Below are 16321 nucleotides of genomic sequence, written 5' to 3' on the forward strand. Positions count from 1 at the left end.
TACTGACACAGACTCTACTCAGAGAGAACCTGGCTGGTGACTTTTAACAGGTTTTGCACCGTACTAGCGAAATATAATTCTACAGTAAAAGATTGGCTAAGAAGAAGTAGCCCATAGAGAGAATTATCAGCAGTAGCCTTGCTACATTGGTTGAGAGCCTTCCTTCTTTTAAATCAGTTTAGCTGATTTACTCTCCCAAATACATTGTTGTTTTGATTTCTCTTTTTTAAAAGGTACCCACTATAGCAGTGGGGAACTCAGCACAGCAGCATCCAGCCGTGCCACAACAAGCACTAACCTTGGGAAACACTTCTGGGAAACAGCTGTGTTTTTCTAAACTGAGGGAGTATTTCTAATATTCAAGATTTCATGCAGAAACCCTTGTGCCTTCTTGTTTCTTGCTGCCATGGCAAGAGTTGAACAGAATTCCAATACTTAGTTTCTTGTATAATCTAAACCTTTATTGACTGAACACTTACCTGAAAATTCACACCACTCTTAAGCAAAAATGGTACTTTTTGCTCATGATGTGAAAAGTGATAGTAGAAGTCTTAGTGTGAAGGTCAAATTACCTGAAAATCCTGGGCGGGGTGTGATTTGGGGGGAGTTTTCGGAGGTTTAGGCTTTTTGTTTGGTTGACTGGTTTTGGAAGGGTCACAGTTTTTGACTGCAGTCATGTTACTGCTTTTTGTAAGCTGTGTGTTGATGCTTGAATTGTAAAGGTACATTTTGTGAATAATGGGTATACATTTTATTCATTAAATGTATTGAAAACCAAAGGGTTTTTTCCTTCTAATGAAAGAGTTCGTACTTGAACCTCAGCCAGTTTGTATAGCAATGTCCTCCTCAAGACATAACATCAGCACTGGCACTCAGGAGGAGGAACTGCCATCAACCTACTTTGAACCAGTGCTGCAAGCATCACATTTGCCAAAGGTGACTGAAGTCCCAGGGCCACACCTGCTGCACTCCTGTGACAATGTCTGCCCTGCAGGCACATCCTAAAGAACAATTCTGAAGCAGCAGCTATGAGGCCTGAGGTAGATGTGATCTTTAAAAAGTATGGCTTAGCAGTCTCCAGGAGGGATTTAAGAACTTCAAGCACCTGGTACTAAATGGGATTTATCTCCCAAATGTAAATTTGACAGGCTCCTTCTTGTTGCATTTCCTGTTAATGGCTTGATCAGCTAAAGTTGGTTGGGATGGGGAAGTTTATTCCACATCCCTGTGTTTCAGTGAGTACTGAAAGCCAGAACTGAAAAAAAAAAGATATAAAAAACCCAAAATAAAAACCACCAGCATAAAACACCTCTTTGGATTAAGTAGTGGAGCAGGACTGGACCCCAGCTGAATCCAGCTCAGTTTTGGTAAGCCAACTGCATGTTCCATTCCTTCCCCGAAGCAGTGCAGTTCCAGGTGACAGCAGAAAACCATGTGCGAGAGAAGCAGCAGCCCTGGGCATTTGTAACACAGGGCCAAATTCTTGCCTGCAGAGAAAAAAAACCAAACTGGAGCAAGCAGTCCCGTTATTGAGCTACTGCATTAGAAAAAGACACCACTTTCTCAGGCACATGGTGTGAGTCCTGGGGCTGTTCTGTGCAGGGCCAGGGGCTGGACTTCAGTGATCCTTGTGGGTCCCTTCCAACTCCAGCTGTTCTACGATTCTACTTGTTCTGCTGTAGATTGTGCAGGGCTGGCAGAAGCACATCTGCTGTTCAGAACCTCTGAGGCCAAAGTGGGATGTGGCCCTCAGAAGGGCTCAGGCACACATCCCTCAGGCACTCCTCAGAACTGAAAGCAGGCAAAGCAGGTATGTGGATGCATAACTGGGAGAAGGAGCAAAAAATCTGACATGGCGAGATGCTGGCACTTCTGTCTATGGCACTACCCTCAGGAACACACTTAAGCAGCTCATTACTTCATCCTTTCCTCAGAAACCAGGAAGAATGATAGCAGTGAACTTTTTTTATCTTGTGTTAGGCATTGAGGCACATGTGGTCTCCTCAATTACTGCTGGGTGTTTTAGTCATTGTTACTGCTGTGCTCAAACTGACAGTGAGCTATGGTGTGCATCCCCAGACAGAGTATTTGAGATTGTGAATCTCCCTTCTCACAAACACACAGCCAAGAAAAGCTAAGTTTGTACCTGCTTTATTAGAAAACTAACGCATGTAGTTTCAGCTCTCTGCATACTCACAGACACCTCTGGGAGCTTGTTTCCCAGGGCTGTGTGGAAATCACATTTCCAAGTGCCACATCAAAGCGAGGGCAATGCAAATGGCTGTATCCTGCTTTTCTGTGGCCCATCTGCCTTTGGCTGACGCATCTAGGGAAGGCTGGGACGTCAGGCTCCTTGAAGTACAACCAACAAGCCCGATGCTGCACGAGGAGACACCATTTGCAGACAGAACGAAGCACGTATTTCTGTAGTTGCTTGTGTGTTTTTTTTCTTGTGGCTACTCTGATAGCTTCTTCTCTAATAACTGCTTCACTAGAACAGGATTGGACCGTCCTTGTGTCTTCCTTTGTACCAGACCAATTAACTTATTTAGAACTTTTTGATTTCCTGCCTTTATCGCCATAACCTTTAAAGAAAAAAAATCCAACAGATAGCATTGTTACAAGAAAAGTCTTCACTCATTCCCAACACCAAGGTAGGAATATCTTTGTCCGTTAGACTATTGTGATAGAAGACTGCATTTGGGGCTAAGGTGTTATTTATAAAAACTGCCTTCAGCCTTGCAATAAGCTCCTCCTCTGCTCCCATGAGAGAACAGCAAGTCTGTACAGCAGCAGGGCCTTACAACTAATAGAAAGAGCTCCTCTTATTTGAAGAGTCACAAAACGCTTTTGGATTTTAACAGCGTTTGCAACTTGAATGGCAACTTCCTGGAAAGAGCCAGAGATGGACTTTCCTTGCTAATAGGATCTACCATTTTACTGAATATAATGTCCTGTTATAACAAGTAATTTGCATCAAATCAAAATCTATTTGATAATATTGGTGAGGTCCTTCAAGCACAGACATAGGTGTTTTTTATTTCCTTCAAGCACATAATCTAATTTGCAACATGACGATTAATTAAACTGGTCATATATGACCTCCTATCAGACAGCCTTTGATGCACAATCACCTGCTGCACTGCAAGGGCCATATCTAAAAGCTGAAAGGATCTGAAATTTCACCTTTGGGCCTTCCTAAAGGAGATGCTACTGCTGAAAGACAAGCATCTGGCCTTCCTACTGTTTGTGTGGCAGGGAAGCCATTCTCGACATTGTCGGAGTTCCTGGGCATAACACAATTGCTGCGAAGAAAGCATGATATATGTGCAGGGATGAATTGTAAACACAGGAACCATGCACTGTGCTAATACCAAATTCAGATACAAATAATGCTTTTCATTACAGTGTCTGAATTACTGTCAGTCAAAAGTCTTCTCTGTTAAGTTGCACTGTGGAAAGGACTCATTACTCTGGATCTGCTAGAAATTACTATGCAGGGCAGAGTGCGGTACAGTCCTGATCCTTCACTGTCATAAAGTGCTCAGTATTGGTTTGAGCAGCTGTTTAGAAGCTATTTCGTTCTGAAAAAAGTTAACTCTCAAAACACATTGAAATGGGAGTGTGGTTATGGACCTTCAGCTCCTGCACTTCCCAGTCAGTTCTAATGTTCTCTCCTCTCCCTCCCATCCTGTGCTTTCATACCAGCCTAGAAATACAGCAGCACTTTTATCAGGCTCTGCAAATGAGTCAAGTTGGATGGAGGTCATGCCGATCTACTGCAAGCTCATTTTATCTAAAGCTCTTGCAGAGCTGTTAGCATCCCCCAGTGAGATCTGGAAGGGGTGGTATTGTTCTCAAAATATATTAATGTTTTTTTCCAAATGGCAAATGTAGCTAGACATTGTTCGTATTAGAAGTAAGCTATTCACTTCTGCTTTTACATTTTTGCTCCAGAGAACATATAAGCACTTGTTTTCTTTTTGCTTTTTATAAAACAGATTATATAGACTCTGTCAAGATCCCTTCCCACTCCTCCCCTTCATGATCAACAAGGGTTTTTTCCCTTTTTTTCCAGCTCAGACCTTGTTAGACTGAGCCACAGTGGCTGCTGTGTGTCTTTCCAAGGAGATGGGGAAGAGCCCATCATCCCCACAGGGGAGCATTTGTGTGGCTGCCATTGCAGAGTGGGCAGAACAGCAGAGTGGGCAGCAGCTCTAGAGCCACTGCTGCTGCTGCCACAGAGCTCTGGCTCCTCCCCACCCCAGAGCCACTGTCAGGCAGGAGAGCCAGCTAGGCTCCTCTCTTTGGCAGTGGACAGAGACATGGACATGGCAGAAAGTCAGATTCAAGTAAAATTTTTGCCTTGCCAGCACTGATACAGTCTCTAATTCCATAACTAATATATGTCTTGCTGGCAGCTAACTTCCATCTCCAGCTTCAGAACAGTTTAACAGTGTTGACCCAATATCACAACAGATGTCATAAAAATCAGAGTTATGTGGCTGGGTGGCAGGGTCAGGTTAATGGCAGTACAGCTGGAGAGGGACAGGGCCCTGCAGTTTTGTTTCCTGCATTAAAGTTTTATGGGCTCTCAGAATGACTTAGCACATTAGCCAGACTGGTAATTTCTTTTGCTGATCATTTTGTGTAAGCTTCAGTTTCAAAAAAACCCACTTAGTAAAATAAGAAAGGAGAAGCAAAGCCTGATAATATCTTGGCAGCAGCTTTACTGTTCTGGCTCTAGAGCTCAAATGCCATCAAAAGAGAAAAAAAGAGAGGCTATTTTAACCCCCTTTCAGTGCCACACACTGCCACCGTGCAGAAGGTTCCTGGCACCATCATAATCACCTCATTTTCTTGTCCATCAATCACTGCCTGGCAGATCTGTTCAAGCTCTTTTTGATCCTGTAACAGTTCAAGTTTCTGTACTTTAACAATTTCAAGAGGAGTCTTCCCTTCTCCCTTCCACAATTCTGCAAGCACCTGAAAATCACAATAAAAGCAGCAAAGGTCAGTGGCTTGACTTACCAACATTGTTTACATGCAGTATTTCAGTTATGGATCCAAGAAGCCCTGTTTTTGCTAGGAGTAGATTGTCTAAATGTGAACAAGCCCAAGATTTAATCCTGTGCCTCTCTGAAAGAGCCCTTGTACCCCCCTCCTTTTCTGCCCCCTGGACTGAGACAAAGCATTGCCACCTCCTGCAGAGTCCAGGGTAATGGTTCACAGCTGGGGCTGTGCAGCCTCTGAAGCCCGGGCCCTGCCTGCTCCCCCAGGGCCGGGCTCTCTCCAGAGGGGTTTGCTGAGCACAGCCCCCTGCTCCTCATGCACGGAGAGGAGCCACCACAGCAGGGATGGCAGGGCTGCAAGGCTGCTCTTTGCCAGTATTCCTGCTCTTCTCACATCATTCACAGAATTGCCTGGGAGCAGCAGGGAAATGCATCTCCATGAGCAATGGCTCTGCCCGGGAACTGATGATTAGTTGACTATTGTACTAAGTCCAATCCCAGGTAACTCATCCCATTACCAGTCCTCGCCAGCAGGCTGTAATGAGGATATGTATGACAAAGCAGAAGAAAAATGCTGCCAAGTAGAATGAATGCAGCAGCTCCAGCCCACCTATGCATCATCTCCAAGTACTGGACTGCTGGGCAAACCCAGGCTTGTGGAATAATCACTTGTTAATGCTAGTGTTTTCCTACACTGCAGCAGGGCTATTGCCCTGGAATACACTTGAGAGGAGAGAACATTTATAAAAAACCAATTTCCTTGGGCAGTCATTTTCTGTATTCCCTTTGCTTTTATTTCAGGGCTGTGGGAGGAGAGTAAGAAAACCCTTATTAAAACAGCTCATTATGCTCCATCCTGAGCTGAAGATATAATTGTAGGTTTGGGCCATTGCTGTGCCCCAATATGGAAATGAATGTCCTGTCAAAAGTTCAGAATTAAATATTCCCTGTAGGATGAAGAAGAGGCCAAGGTGGGGAGACAAGGAGGGGCATTCAAACTGCATGTTGAGTAATTCGCAGGGCAGCAAGAGAACTCTGGTAAAGTGAAGCACATGGGATGCTATCTTAACTACCCCAGCAATTTTTTTCAGCATGACAAATTTTCAGGTACAAAAGACCTTTGGTTAAAGAGTTCTATATCCACAGCAAGTATTTTAAGAACCATGCATTCATAGAATTGCTGCAAGAGGATATTTGTTTGCCAGTGGCACTCTGAAGCTTTTTATGGCATCTTATCACTCTTCTCAAGACCTTGTGAGAGGGTAATGATACACAGCTGTATTGTGGCAGCTACATCTTAATTTTTCCTTGTGAGAGGGCCAAAGGCAGATCACAATACTGAAGTTACTGATAAGCAGCCAGCGTTACAACAGCTATAGGTAAAGATCTTTATACTGAATCTTTATACTGAATAAATCAGTGCTCTATATGACGTCTTCTACAAGATCTTCCTTCTAGTGTGAAATTTAAAAATCATCATGCCAGTGCTACCTGGAATACCCCTAGAAATAAATACATAATATCCAACAGAGATTCAGCCTGTATGCAGCTGCTTGCCTTTTTTGTGGTGGTGTTTTTTCGTGTTTTGGGGATTTGTTGTTGTTGCACTCCATTGCTAGTCCAGGAAGCCCTTTTGCTTCTTCCCTGAGGGATGAAGCAGGAAGGTTTCTCTCCTGGAGGCCTCCCAAGGCACCCATACTGCATGTCACCTCTTAGAATGAGCCCTGTCCTCGCCGCACAACACCTGGCCTCTAGCAAAACACCCTGGAGAGTCTAAAGTGCTGCACAAATCAGGGTGGACAATGAGTAAGCCCTTTCACTCTCCTGGAAAAAGGCAGATGGGATTTTTAGGACTGGTATGTATTAAAACAGGATGCCATGGGCTGCAGGAAGGGGAAATCTGCAAAGAACAAAATCTACGGCGCCAATCATGGCAGAGTCATGCAGGAGCAACTCGTACATCAGGCTGACTTAGATCAGGGGCAGGACAGCTTGACAGTCAGAGATCCAGCTCTGATTCCCTGTTATGCCTGTGCCAAATATTTCCTGGCACTGAGGAAAGCTTGCCCATTAGAAACCTTGAAGGCACCAGATTTTCCCTGTGACAGCTGCATCATGTGTCCCTTCCCATTTGGTAACAAGCACCTCCACTTAGTTAGTAGAGCAACAATGTTATCAAGGCCCTTGCTTGTTTACAGGTATGTAGGAAAGCAGAAAGAGTTGTGGCCAAGGCCTGTCAAAAGATGCACTTTTTAAAAATGTGTTTCTCCACTTGGCAAGGAGTACAAATCTAAAGAAAGCAGTTTAAAAAATGATTTCAACTCATTTACACAAACTGCCTGCACCAGCACAGGAGGATCAAATTATGAAGTCTCCAGAGCCAAAACGTGAATCTCAGGCCTCATTTCCATCACTGAAATCTCAGTGGCTTCTTCTATTGATTCTTGCCTGAGCATGATTAGATTTTAATGATGTTCTGTGGTCTCCACCTATGCAGGCATAGCAGCATTGGTCAAGATGAATTAATTAGGACTTACATGTCTGGCTGCTATGGGCATCATATCAAACATTTTGCAACTGGTGACCGTGCCAGCTGACTGTTGTGCCTAAGAATGCTCCAACTGGAAACTCTATCTGCAGTGATTTGCTGCCAAGGGCGGGAGGAAAGCAGCAGGCAGCACCATTCCAGCAAGTCCTGTGGGCACCTCTCCTTTCCAGTGACGGAAGCCTTCATGTCTGGCAGGTGTCCCTCAGCCTCTCAAGAGAAGCAGGGGGCAGGCTGGGTCCAGTCCTCCAGATGGTGTAGTCATAATTGTCAAAGCAGATGGTTCTGTTTAGATATGTGTACTGTACTCATTTCCCTGCTATCTACTTTAAAGTAGGGGTGCAAAGGAGGTCTGTTGAAGTTACTCCTATTTGAGTACCTATGCAACTGCAGAACCCAGCAAAACCCAAGGTCTGCTCTGCTCCATGGCCTGCTGGGCATGGATCCCCCATGAACTAGTGACAAGGGTGTCCACACGGAGTTGCTCCAGCATGGCTCTTGGCAGTAGGGACAAGTTTCCACTTCCCTGGCCCAGGAACCAGCCTCCTCCCACAATGCCATAACTCACAGGCAGGTCTGTAATGCCAGACATGGATCTGCTGCCTGTCTGGCAACTTGAGGAGCAAGGCCCCATCACAGGCACACTCCCCATCGGACTGGTTTCAGCCCTGCGTGAGCAGCAGTGACACGTCCCACTGTGGGCTTCAAAATGGTGCCTCCGGGCTGGGCCACAAGCAGCGTGCATCCATCTGATCCAGGACACGCTCACCCCACAGCCCCACACGCCAGCGCAGCTGGAAGCTGCTCCCCCCCTTTGCACAGGCACACCAGCCCGGAACTGCTTCAGAGACCTCTGGAGTGGGACGCTGTGTTTGATGGCACATTGGGCATGAGCTCTGTAATTACCTACATGGTAATTACGTGAACACACAGTGCCCTTAGCTTGGCACTGCATCCCACCACACAATGCTCTGTGTGTACAGCCAGTGCTCACGGCTTTTATCTGCCTGTTTTACTGCCTTAGACAGCAGAGCCCAAACACAGAACCTTTTCAATAATTGAAGTGGTTAACAGCTTCCTGCAGCGAGCACATATGTGTACACATGTCTGCGTGCTCACCCCATCGAACTTCTTCCATCCCTTCCCATTGGATCAGTGTCTGCCAGTGCAGATCATGCTCCCCTCCCCAAGAGCTGCAATTCATCTGCTGGTGTGTATATATAGCCCTTTCTGCCCTCAGGCCATCCAGCATCTCTGCCTACTGCTGAGGATTGTTATAAACATTTGTTACTCCTCTGACATCCAGGCAACCAAAATACTTTTCTAAATGTGGCAAGGTTTCTGCAGTTTGATAGCATCATCACTCGGTGAGGGCAAACAGTACTGCGATTTCTGGGTCCAGTTTCAGAACACTGAGGACAACATGCACATTACAAGGAGCTGGTAATTAAACAACAAATGCATTTCTGTAATTCTTGACATTTCACAACCTGTCAGAAGTGCCTGTCACACAAATATATCACAAAGCAGAAAATCCCTTAGATGAGCGTTAGTACCCTGTCCATACCTCCACAAGGAAGAGACTTAAGACTGGAGTTCTGAAGCTTCCCTTTCAAATGCAGACACCAAACTGATGGGTGTGCCACAACCCCGCAGGCACAGAACTGCTCTGCATTCCAGTGCTTTTCCTATTAATACTTACCTCCTTTTTGAAGCTTTTACTTTTCCAATACAAAATTTCCAAACACACATGCCTGAAGCCAGGCACTTAAATCCCTATTTATGACGCCCGTCTTATGCAGCTGGCTATCCACAGACACAGACCAACTTAATTAAGAAACACAAGCATCTCCAAAAAGAGAAAACAAACCAGAAAGTTCATTCACAGTTCATGAACGATTTCACTGATAAACACTGAAACAGTCACCTAATGCACTTATCTAGAGTACAATAATTAATCTGAAAAGACAAATCATTCCATATAAATGAGCTTGCAGCAATTTAAGGTGAATGACTGATTATGGCCCATCACAAAAAAGCCTCTAAATTTTGTCTACAGACACAGCAGTACCATACCCATCATAACCAGTTCACAATTTTAGATATAAATCATCAAGAGCTGATTTTTCAGACTGTCCTAAGGAAGATGATATTTAAAAAAACCCCAGCTTTACTTGCTTGAGAGCTTCATGACAGCACTTGCTCAAAGAAGCAAGGATAAAAGAAAGGCCAAACCTCTCCCACTTTTGACTCAGGTACACCAAAGCAGAACTCTTTTTGTGACTACACTTGGATGAATTCTATCCTTTCCCATGTGCTAATGCTTGGGAACGTAGACCTTACTGTCCCTAAGAATCTAGTAACTGATACTCTCATCTTAACTGCAAGCCATGGATTAGCTCCCACTGACCTTTCACACAGGCCTGACTGGAATAGTGAAATTGAGATCTACTCTCTGCTCTGTTCAGAAGCAGGATTTATTTGAGTTCAGTTCACATCGTTTAAGTCTATTATTTGGCTTCTGCCCCCTTCTAACAGTGAATATGCAGATATATCTCTAAGATTATATACACACATAAGGCATTTGTATGTATTATATGTATATAATATAGATACAGAAGCTATCCTTTATCAACACTCTAAGCAATTTCCCTTTAAAGCAACCATTGTACTGGTACACAATGATTACAAAATTGCTACACAACCAAAGTAAGCAGCCACAGATTCAGAGTAAAGCAAAATCAAAAAGGTACTTACCTGCTTTGCTGCTGTAGAAGAAATTTCTTTTTTTTCTAGAAGGTTCAAGAGGTCAGCCAGGACAAAAGAACTGACTGGGCTACGGAAAAAGTGGGCAGAAGTTACCTCAGAGAATAAGGTGTTGTAATGTATCTATGCTACTGCTGCTTGCCTAAAGATCACAGCATTCAGGATGACAAGCTGTTTTTCCTCATGTTTGGTACTAATGGCCTGACTATGCCTTACCATCATCACACTCTAAAGACTGAAGACTGGTTGCTACTCTTAACTACATGATCCTCGTCTCTGGCACTTATTTGTCTAATTCCATTTAGCAGGACAGAGGCAAGGCCTGTGCAGGACTGCCTGGAGTAACAAACTTCACAGGTAGCAACTAAAGCAGGCACAAGCAATGGAGTGACACAGTACCATTCATGAGAAAAGGATCATTTTGTCTCTAAGAAGACTGACCTTTCCTTTACTGTAAGGGAATGTTGTTTCAAGTAACTGAGCAGGTCATTTAGAATCCAGCCAATCACTTTCTTTGGCTTCATTTGGGTCTGTTTTACCACACTTTCAAAGAATTCTGCCAGTCCATCTTCATTCTGTTTAAGAAAAATTAAATGTGTCAAAGGGATACTGGAGTGCAAACATGACTACAGAATCACAGAATCGCCACGGTTGGAAGGGACCTGTGGAGATCATCCGGTCCAACCCCTCTGCCAAGGCACGGTCACCTGGAGCAGGTGACAAAGGTTACAGGTTGCAATTAATTATACAATTACACTCAGCATATAAATGCTCAGTCCTAAAGTAAACTTCGGTTGTGAATTCACTGCAAAGTCACAAAACTTTGGAGTAATTTTATTAACAGCAAACAATCTTATGCCTAGAACAGGAACGTGCAGTTTATCTGTCAGCCTGTCTGTTTCAGTGGAACTTCCAACAAATGAGCGATCATTTTTCTCTTAATGCCTCCCTAAAATTAGCATTTGGGGAGAAGCTTTCTCATCTTTGCAAGTGTTTTATGTATAATGCTAGAAAATACAATGCTGCCATCTCACAGGCTGTCATGCTACCTTTTACCAAGAAGAGCCTTTTTCTGAAACTGTCTACAGATAATTCACTTGATCTTGCAATCACTTCTATTTATTTTGGATTGAGTGAGTAAGTTTAGCTTGCATTTACCCTTCAGTGATATGGAAAGGTCATATGTAAGAAGCAGGGTTTTATTTTTCCATTTTTTTTCAGAGAAGCTGTGGTAAGCTTTTACACAGCACACTAAATGCTCAGAAGATATCACAGTGGGGGATTCAATTTATAGCCTAAGTGAAATCTGAGATTGTTTTTAGAAAAACAGATACTGCACAGTCTGTTGAATGCTGTGGTGTTTGTCATCAAGGCATTGATGGACCTTTAAATGCAGCACAGAACTCACTGGGTTTACTGAAGGCTGAAGAGGTCTGAAGTGGCAGCTCCACCTTTTCAAGGAGGAATTCAAATCCAGCATGCCACTGGACTTCTGCAGTATGTAGCGTAAGCACACAGGAGGACAAGCCAGCTCTCAGAAGTCAGGAGATAACGGCTTAGAGATAGCCAAGGAGCTATTCTAAGAATATAGTCATCACAGCAAAAAACATTTCTCGAAAACATACTGACTGCAGCCAGATCTCTGAACGGTTATGAGCAAAAAGACTGCAGGGTAACCAAAAAACAAAGCCTGCGTTCTCCACTCACATTCCATCAAAACAATCTCATTTGCCCTTGTTTCTAAAGGCCATTTACTGCCATAGCAATACAGAATTTTAGACTTTCCTTCTCCAAACTTTCACAAGACAAACTTCCAAAAGTTCTGGATACCACATTTTTTGTTGGTAATTATGTATGGCTTTTGAGAAGACTGCAAACTACTGACCTCTGTTCTGTGAAACAGAACAAAATTTATCTAGATTAATGTCTGATGTGCTGTAAAACTGGTGTGACAAAAATCAGACCCATCCCCTTCACCTTGAGACCATGACCAAAGAAACCAAGTTCTGGAAACCACTGAGGTCTTTTGTGAACCAAGATAAACCTTCTAACTCCCACTAGTTATCTACTGAATACACAGACATAATTCTCTTCTTCTCCAGTGTTCTGATTTAACTAACAGTTACTCTCTAATCAAACTATGCAAAACTAAGGCTAAATAGACTGGAGGAACACATTTAACTTAAAAAAAACAGTAAAGGAATTACATGATTACCAAAGCACAGTAAACTTGATTAAAAACTGTATGTGTTAAGCAGAATTCCTACAATGATGCACTGCCAAGTACTGTACTCTTTCTAATTCACCTCAGGATTCAATAGCACAAACAAACACTCATTATTTAAACAGTGGGTTCCTTTACACAGAAACAATTGCCCATTCTAGGTAGGGAAAAGTGAGCGTGCCTGAGTGCTGGTTTCTTTACACATGCTGCAGAAGGTTTATGAATATTCCAGGCAGAGTAGGTCTAGCTACAACATTATGCACAGGCAAATAATGTCTGCAGATGCCACATGTCTGAATGCAGCTACAGAGCTCAGACGCAGCACGTCCAGTGCTTCCATCATGTACAGGCTACAGAGTGTATCCCTCGCAGTGGGCACATCCAGATTTCTGGATACTTACAGCCTGGCTGGAGTTACAGTTCTGATCCTGCTGCCAGACCTTTGAAAAATCAAGGACAAACGTATGCAGCCTTCGCATTTTAATCAGATGATTTCCAGGCAACAAGTGCAGAAAAGCCCAGGAAAACTCAGGGAGACAGACTTATATATGCAAGTCTCTGAACCCCATACTCACTACTTGCGCACACATAACCAGACACATACCCCAAAATTCACTTGCATTTCGTTTTGAGTTTTTTAAAGTGACTGTCATTTTTTGTAGCCAAAGAGAAGAAAAAACCCAGTAATGCTAGACTGAAATGAGTAAGGCAGAATGTCAAAACATCAGAATGACTGACAGAAATGAAACATTTTCCTTATTTTCTTGTCATATTAAAAAAAAAGTAGGCATAACTTGATTAGCTTCAATTTCTACATACTGCAGTACTTGACTTTAATTTGGTTTACATTTTGGTAAACTTTCTTCCTGTTTCAAATTCCCTCCAACTACCAACACACAGACCTGTCCCTTGCGGCAAATCTGAGCTGAAAACCACTGCATGCTCCAACATGCTGGATTTACAGGAATGCTGACTGCCTGTTCTCTCTTCATTCTGAATACTCTATTCTAAACGTCATTAACAGAAAACCAGAAATCTGGAATAGCAGCACCATGTTTGTGATCCAGGCCACTCAGTGCTCCCATCAGAGACCAAATATGCTGTGATTTATTCATGTGAGTTTCACTGGCATGAAACCTGACATACCAACATTTCAATCAAATGCAAATTTCTTTCTTAAACATGGTTTAAAATGATCATTTCATAACACTGAGATGTAAAAACTCCTAGTGGTGTAGTGATTTCAGGTACCTTTTAAACAAGTTTAAAATAATACTTTACAGAACACCATGGGTACAATCTTTAGAGACACTGGGACTGTAATGCAAACTTATTCTTTTTAAAACCAGTAATGTTTCCCAAAGAACTAAAGAAGAAAACTACTTCAATGTTCACAAATAAAATGTCATTTGCGGCTTTGTTATTCCCATTTTCGCCATCACAGTTCCAACAATAACCAACTGTGAGGTAACAACTGCTGCAAAAATGTACAAGACTGTCAGGGGAAAAAACCCCAAAGCATCCAGGAGACAAGCAGACCAGTCAAAGAAAGTTCAAACTTTTTCCTAAAGCTTCTTATAAAATGATCTGAATTCTAAAAATAAGCATAAGCTTTACCTGCACACTAACATGTATGAGAATGGCACGGCATAAAACAAAATGGTCAAAACCAATTTCTCCAGAGACCCACTTCTGACTGTTTGAAGGAGTCACCAATGTGATTGTTCCACCAGGGCAATCAGCCCAAGTGGAACAGCCACTTTTATCAGAGTAAGCAGAAGTACAGTAGATGCACAGGAAGACTTGGAATTCACATGACAAAGGAACCGATCAGACTGTTTTTTTTTCTCGTGCTGTACTGTGACAATTGATGTATTTTCTGGTTGGACCTCCCTGGACCTCAGCACACATTTTGAAAACAAAACGTCACATTAACACATTAATACATTAATATCTATGCCAGTATATCTTATTTTTTTACTCAATAGATAGCAAGATGAAAATACTATAGTACCGTAACTGGCAAAGTTGTCAGAGATCCTTCTCGCTGATGTATTTACCAGATTATCAGTTTGCAGAGCAAAGCAGAAATTGCATGCAGAAGTTGAGTACCCAAATACCATGGAGTCTACATGGCTCAAAGAATTATATCTTTATGAGTAAGAATAGTTCTGCGTGAAGAAAAATCAGAAACATCATTTATTTCTGCAATTTATATAAAACTGCCAAAAATGTAGCTGTTTACACTTAAAGGAATTTCAGTTATGAAGATACTAATAGGGTACTCCTTCCCTTTCAGTACATGTGTCATTAGCAGGAATCTCAGTTTCTCAGCACCACAGTATGTACAGGCGGCTCCTGTGTACGAGGACAAAGCTCTGGAAGCAAGCTCAGAAGCTAGCCTGCGTGCTGGAGTATGTATGTTTTATTGTAACTTGGGCACAAAATGCTTTCTCTAACATGTTGGTGCAGAACAGACTTGGCATTTTAGAGCCATGCCTCTACAACTGCCATTTATTTAATGAGCACTCCTGGGCGCTGTAACCTGAGAGAATGCTCATTAGATGTGTGCATGTGGCCCTATCAGCAATGCCGTGCAGCTTCTGATGCAAGCGGAACGCAGCGACAGACGCAGCGCTTCCCGATGAACTAAGGTGAACGGGTCTCCCCGTGCCCAGGCAGGCAGCTCTGGTGGGGAGTGCACAGGCTGACATTCTAATGCACAGTAAAGGGAGACCTGCAACGAAGAACGTGCTCACTTCATGCATTCAAATGGATGCATTAGCTTATTACAAGCCAAATCCCAAACTTCTGGTTGGAGCTCATTAATTGTCTTACACATTGCAAAAACGATAAAAGCAGAAAGGGGAAAAGCAAAGGCAATAAAGGATTTCAGAGAACAGCTGAAAGAAAGGGCAGTTGATGAGGCAAATATATAGGGCTAGTTGGCAGAGATGACAGAAGCCACCCATACCAGCAACTTGATATGCACAAAAGGTGGGCTGATGCCAAGTGAAAGGAGTGGGTGCCCTGGGTGTGGCTGCCATGGAGTTCATGTTCTAAAGAGGGTGCTGTGTTTTGGATTTGTGACCACAGCAACACTGACAACACACAGGTGTTTTGGCTACTGCTGAGCAGCACTTTCTTTCTCTGCTCTGTTCCCCATAGCAAATAGGCCAAGGATGGGCACAAAGCTTGGTGGGGACACAGTCTAACAGAAAACCCAAACTGGTTATATTCCACACCCTGCTCAACAAGGAAAACTGAGGGAAGGGGATTTTGGGGGATGTAGTCAGTGTCATTGGCTGCAGACTGCCAGCACATCAGTCTACTTGTGGGAGTGGTGAGTGACTGTATTTGCATCATTTTTAGGTTTTCCCCTACTCCATTCCTTCACTGAAGTGTTTCTCTCAAACTGCGAGTCTTACTTGCTTTTCCTAATCTCTTCCCTGTACTGCTGACATGGAAAATGAGCAAGCAGTTGTGGTACTCAGCAGCTGGCAGGGCCAACCCACCACAGAGAGGGAGAAGTAGAAAAATTCAGAGAAAAATTATGCAGGACCTATCTACCCTTTCTACTCCTATGTTTATTTTAATATGTGAGAAATATGTTAATGTGAAAAAATGCATGCATGAACAGGAATACTGGCTGCAAAACATGATTTTGCAGCTTGTGCAATGAAATAGAAAGGTAAGAACTGCTAACACCTCTCAATACTATGACTGCAGCCTTATGACTTTGATGAGACTTATGACTCATCTACCCACCAAACA

The 16321-nt window shown here is 43.1% G+C and overlaps 1 protein-coding gene across 4 annotated transcripts in view; it reads right to left on the reverse strand.

Moving 5' to 3' along the window:
* Positions 1–2135: 2135 nt before the first annotated feature.
* GATB (glutamyl-tRNA amidotransferase subunit B) overlaps positions 2136–16321 on the reverse strand; it is a 42921-nt gene continuing 28735 nt past the window's right edge. For 3 of the 4 annotated variants that reach the window (XM_032108276.1, XM_032108278.1, XM_032108277.1), the window contains exons 10-13: positions 10765–10898; positions 10315–10393; positions 4852–4986; positions 2136–2585 (exon numbers count right to left, since the gene is read on the reverse strand). In XM_032108276.1, coding sequence (XP_031964167.1) covers positions 2457–2585; positions 4852–4986; positions 10315–10393; positions 10765–10898 — 477 coding nt within the window. In that variant the 3' untranslated portion in view covers positions 2136–2456. The remainder of the gene's footprint in view (positions 2586–4851; positions 4987–10314; positions 10394–10764; positions 10899–16321) is intronic. The other variant, XM_032108279.1, reaches the window with a different exon arrangement.

Source organism: Corvus moneduloides, chromosome 5 (assembly GCF_009650955.1).
Source record: "Corvus moneduloides isolate bCorMon1 chromosome 5, bCorMon1.pri, whole genome shotgun sequence".
Classification (NCBI taxonomy): Eukaryota; Metazoa; Chordata; class Aves; order Passeriformes; family Corvidae; genus Corvus; species Corvus moneduloides.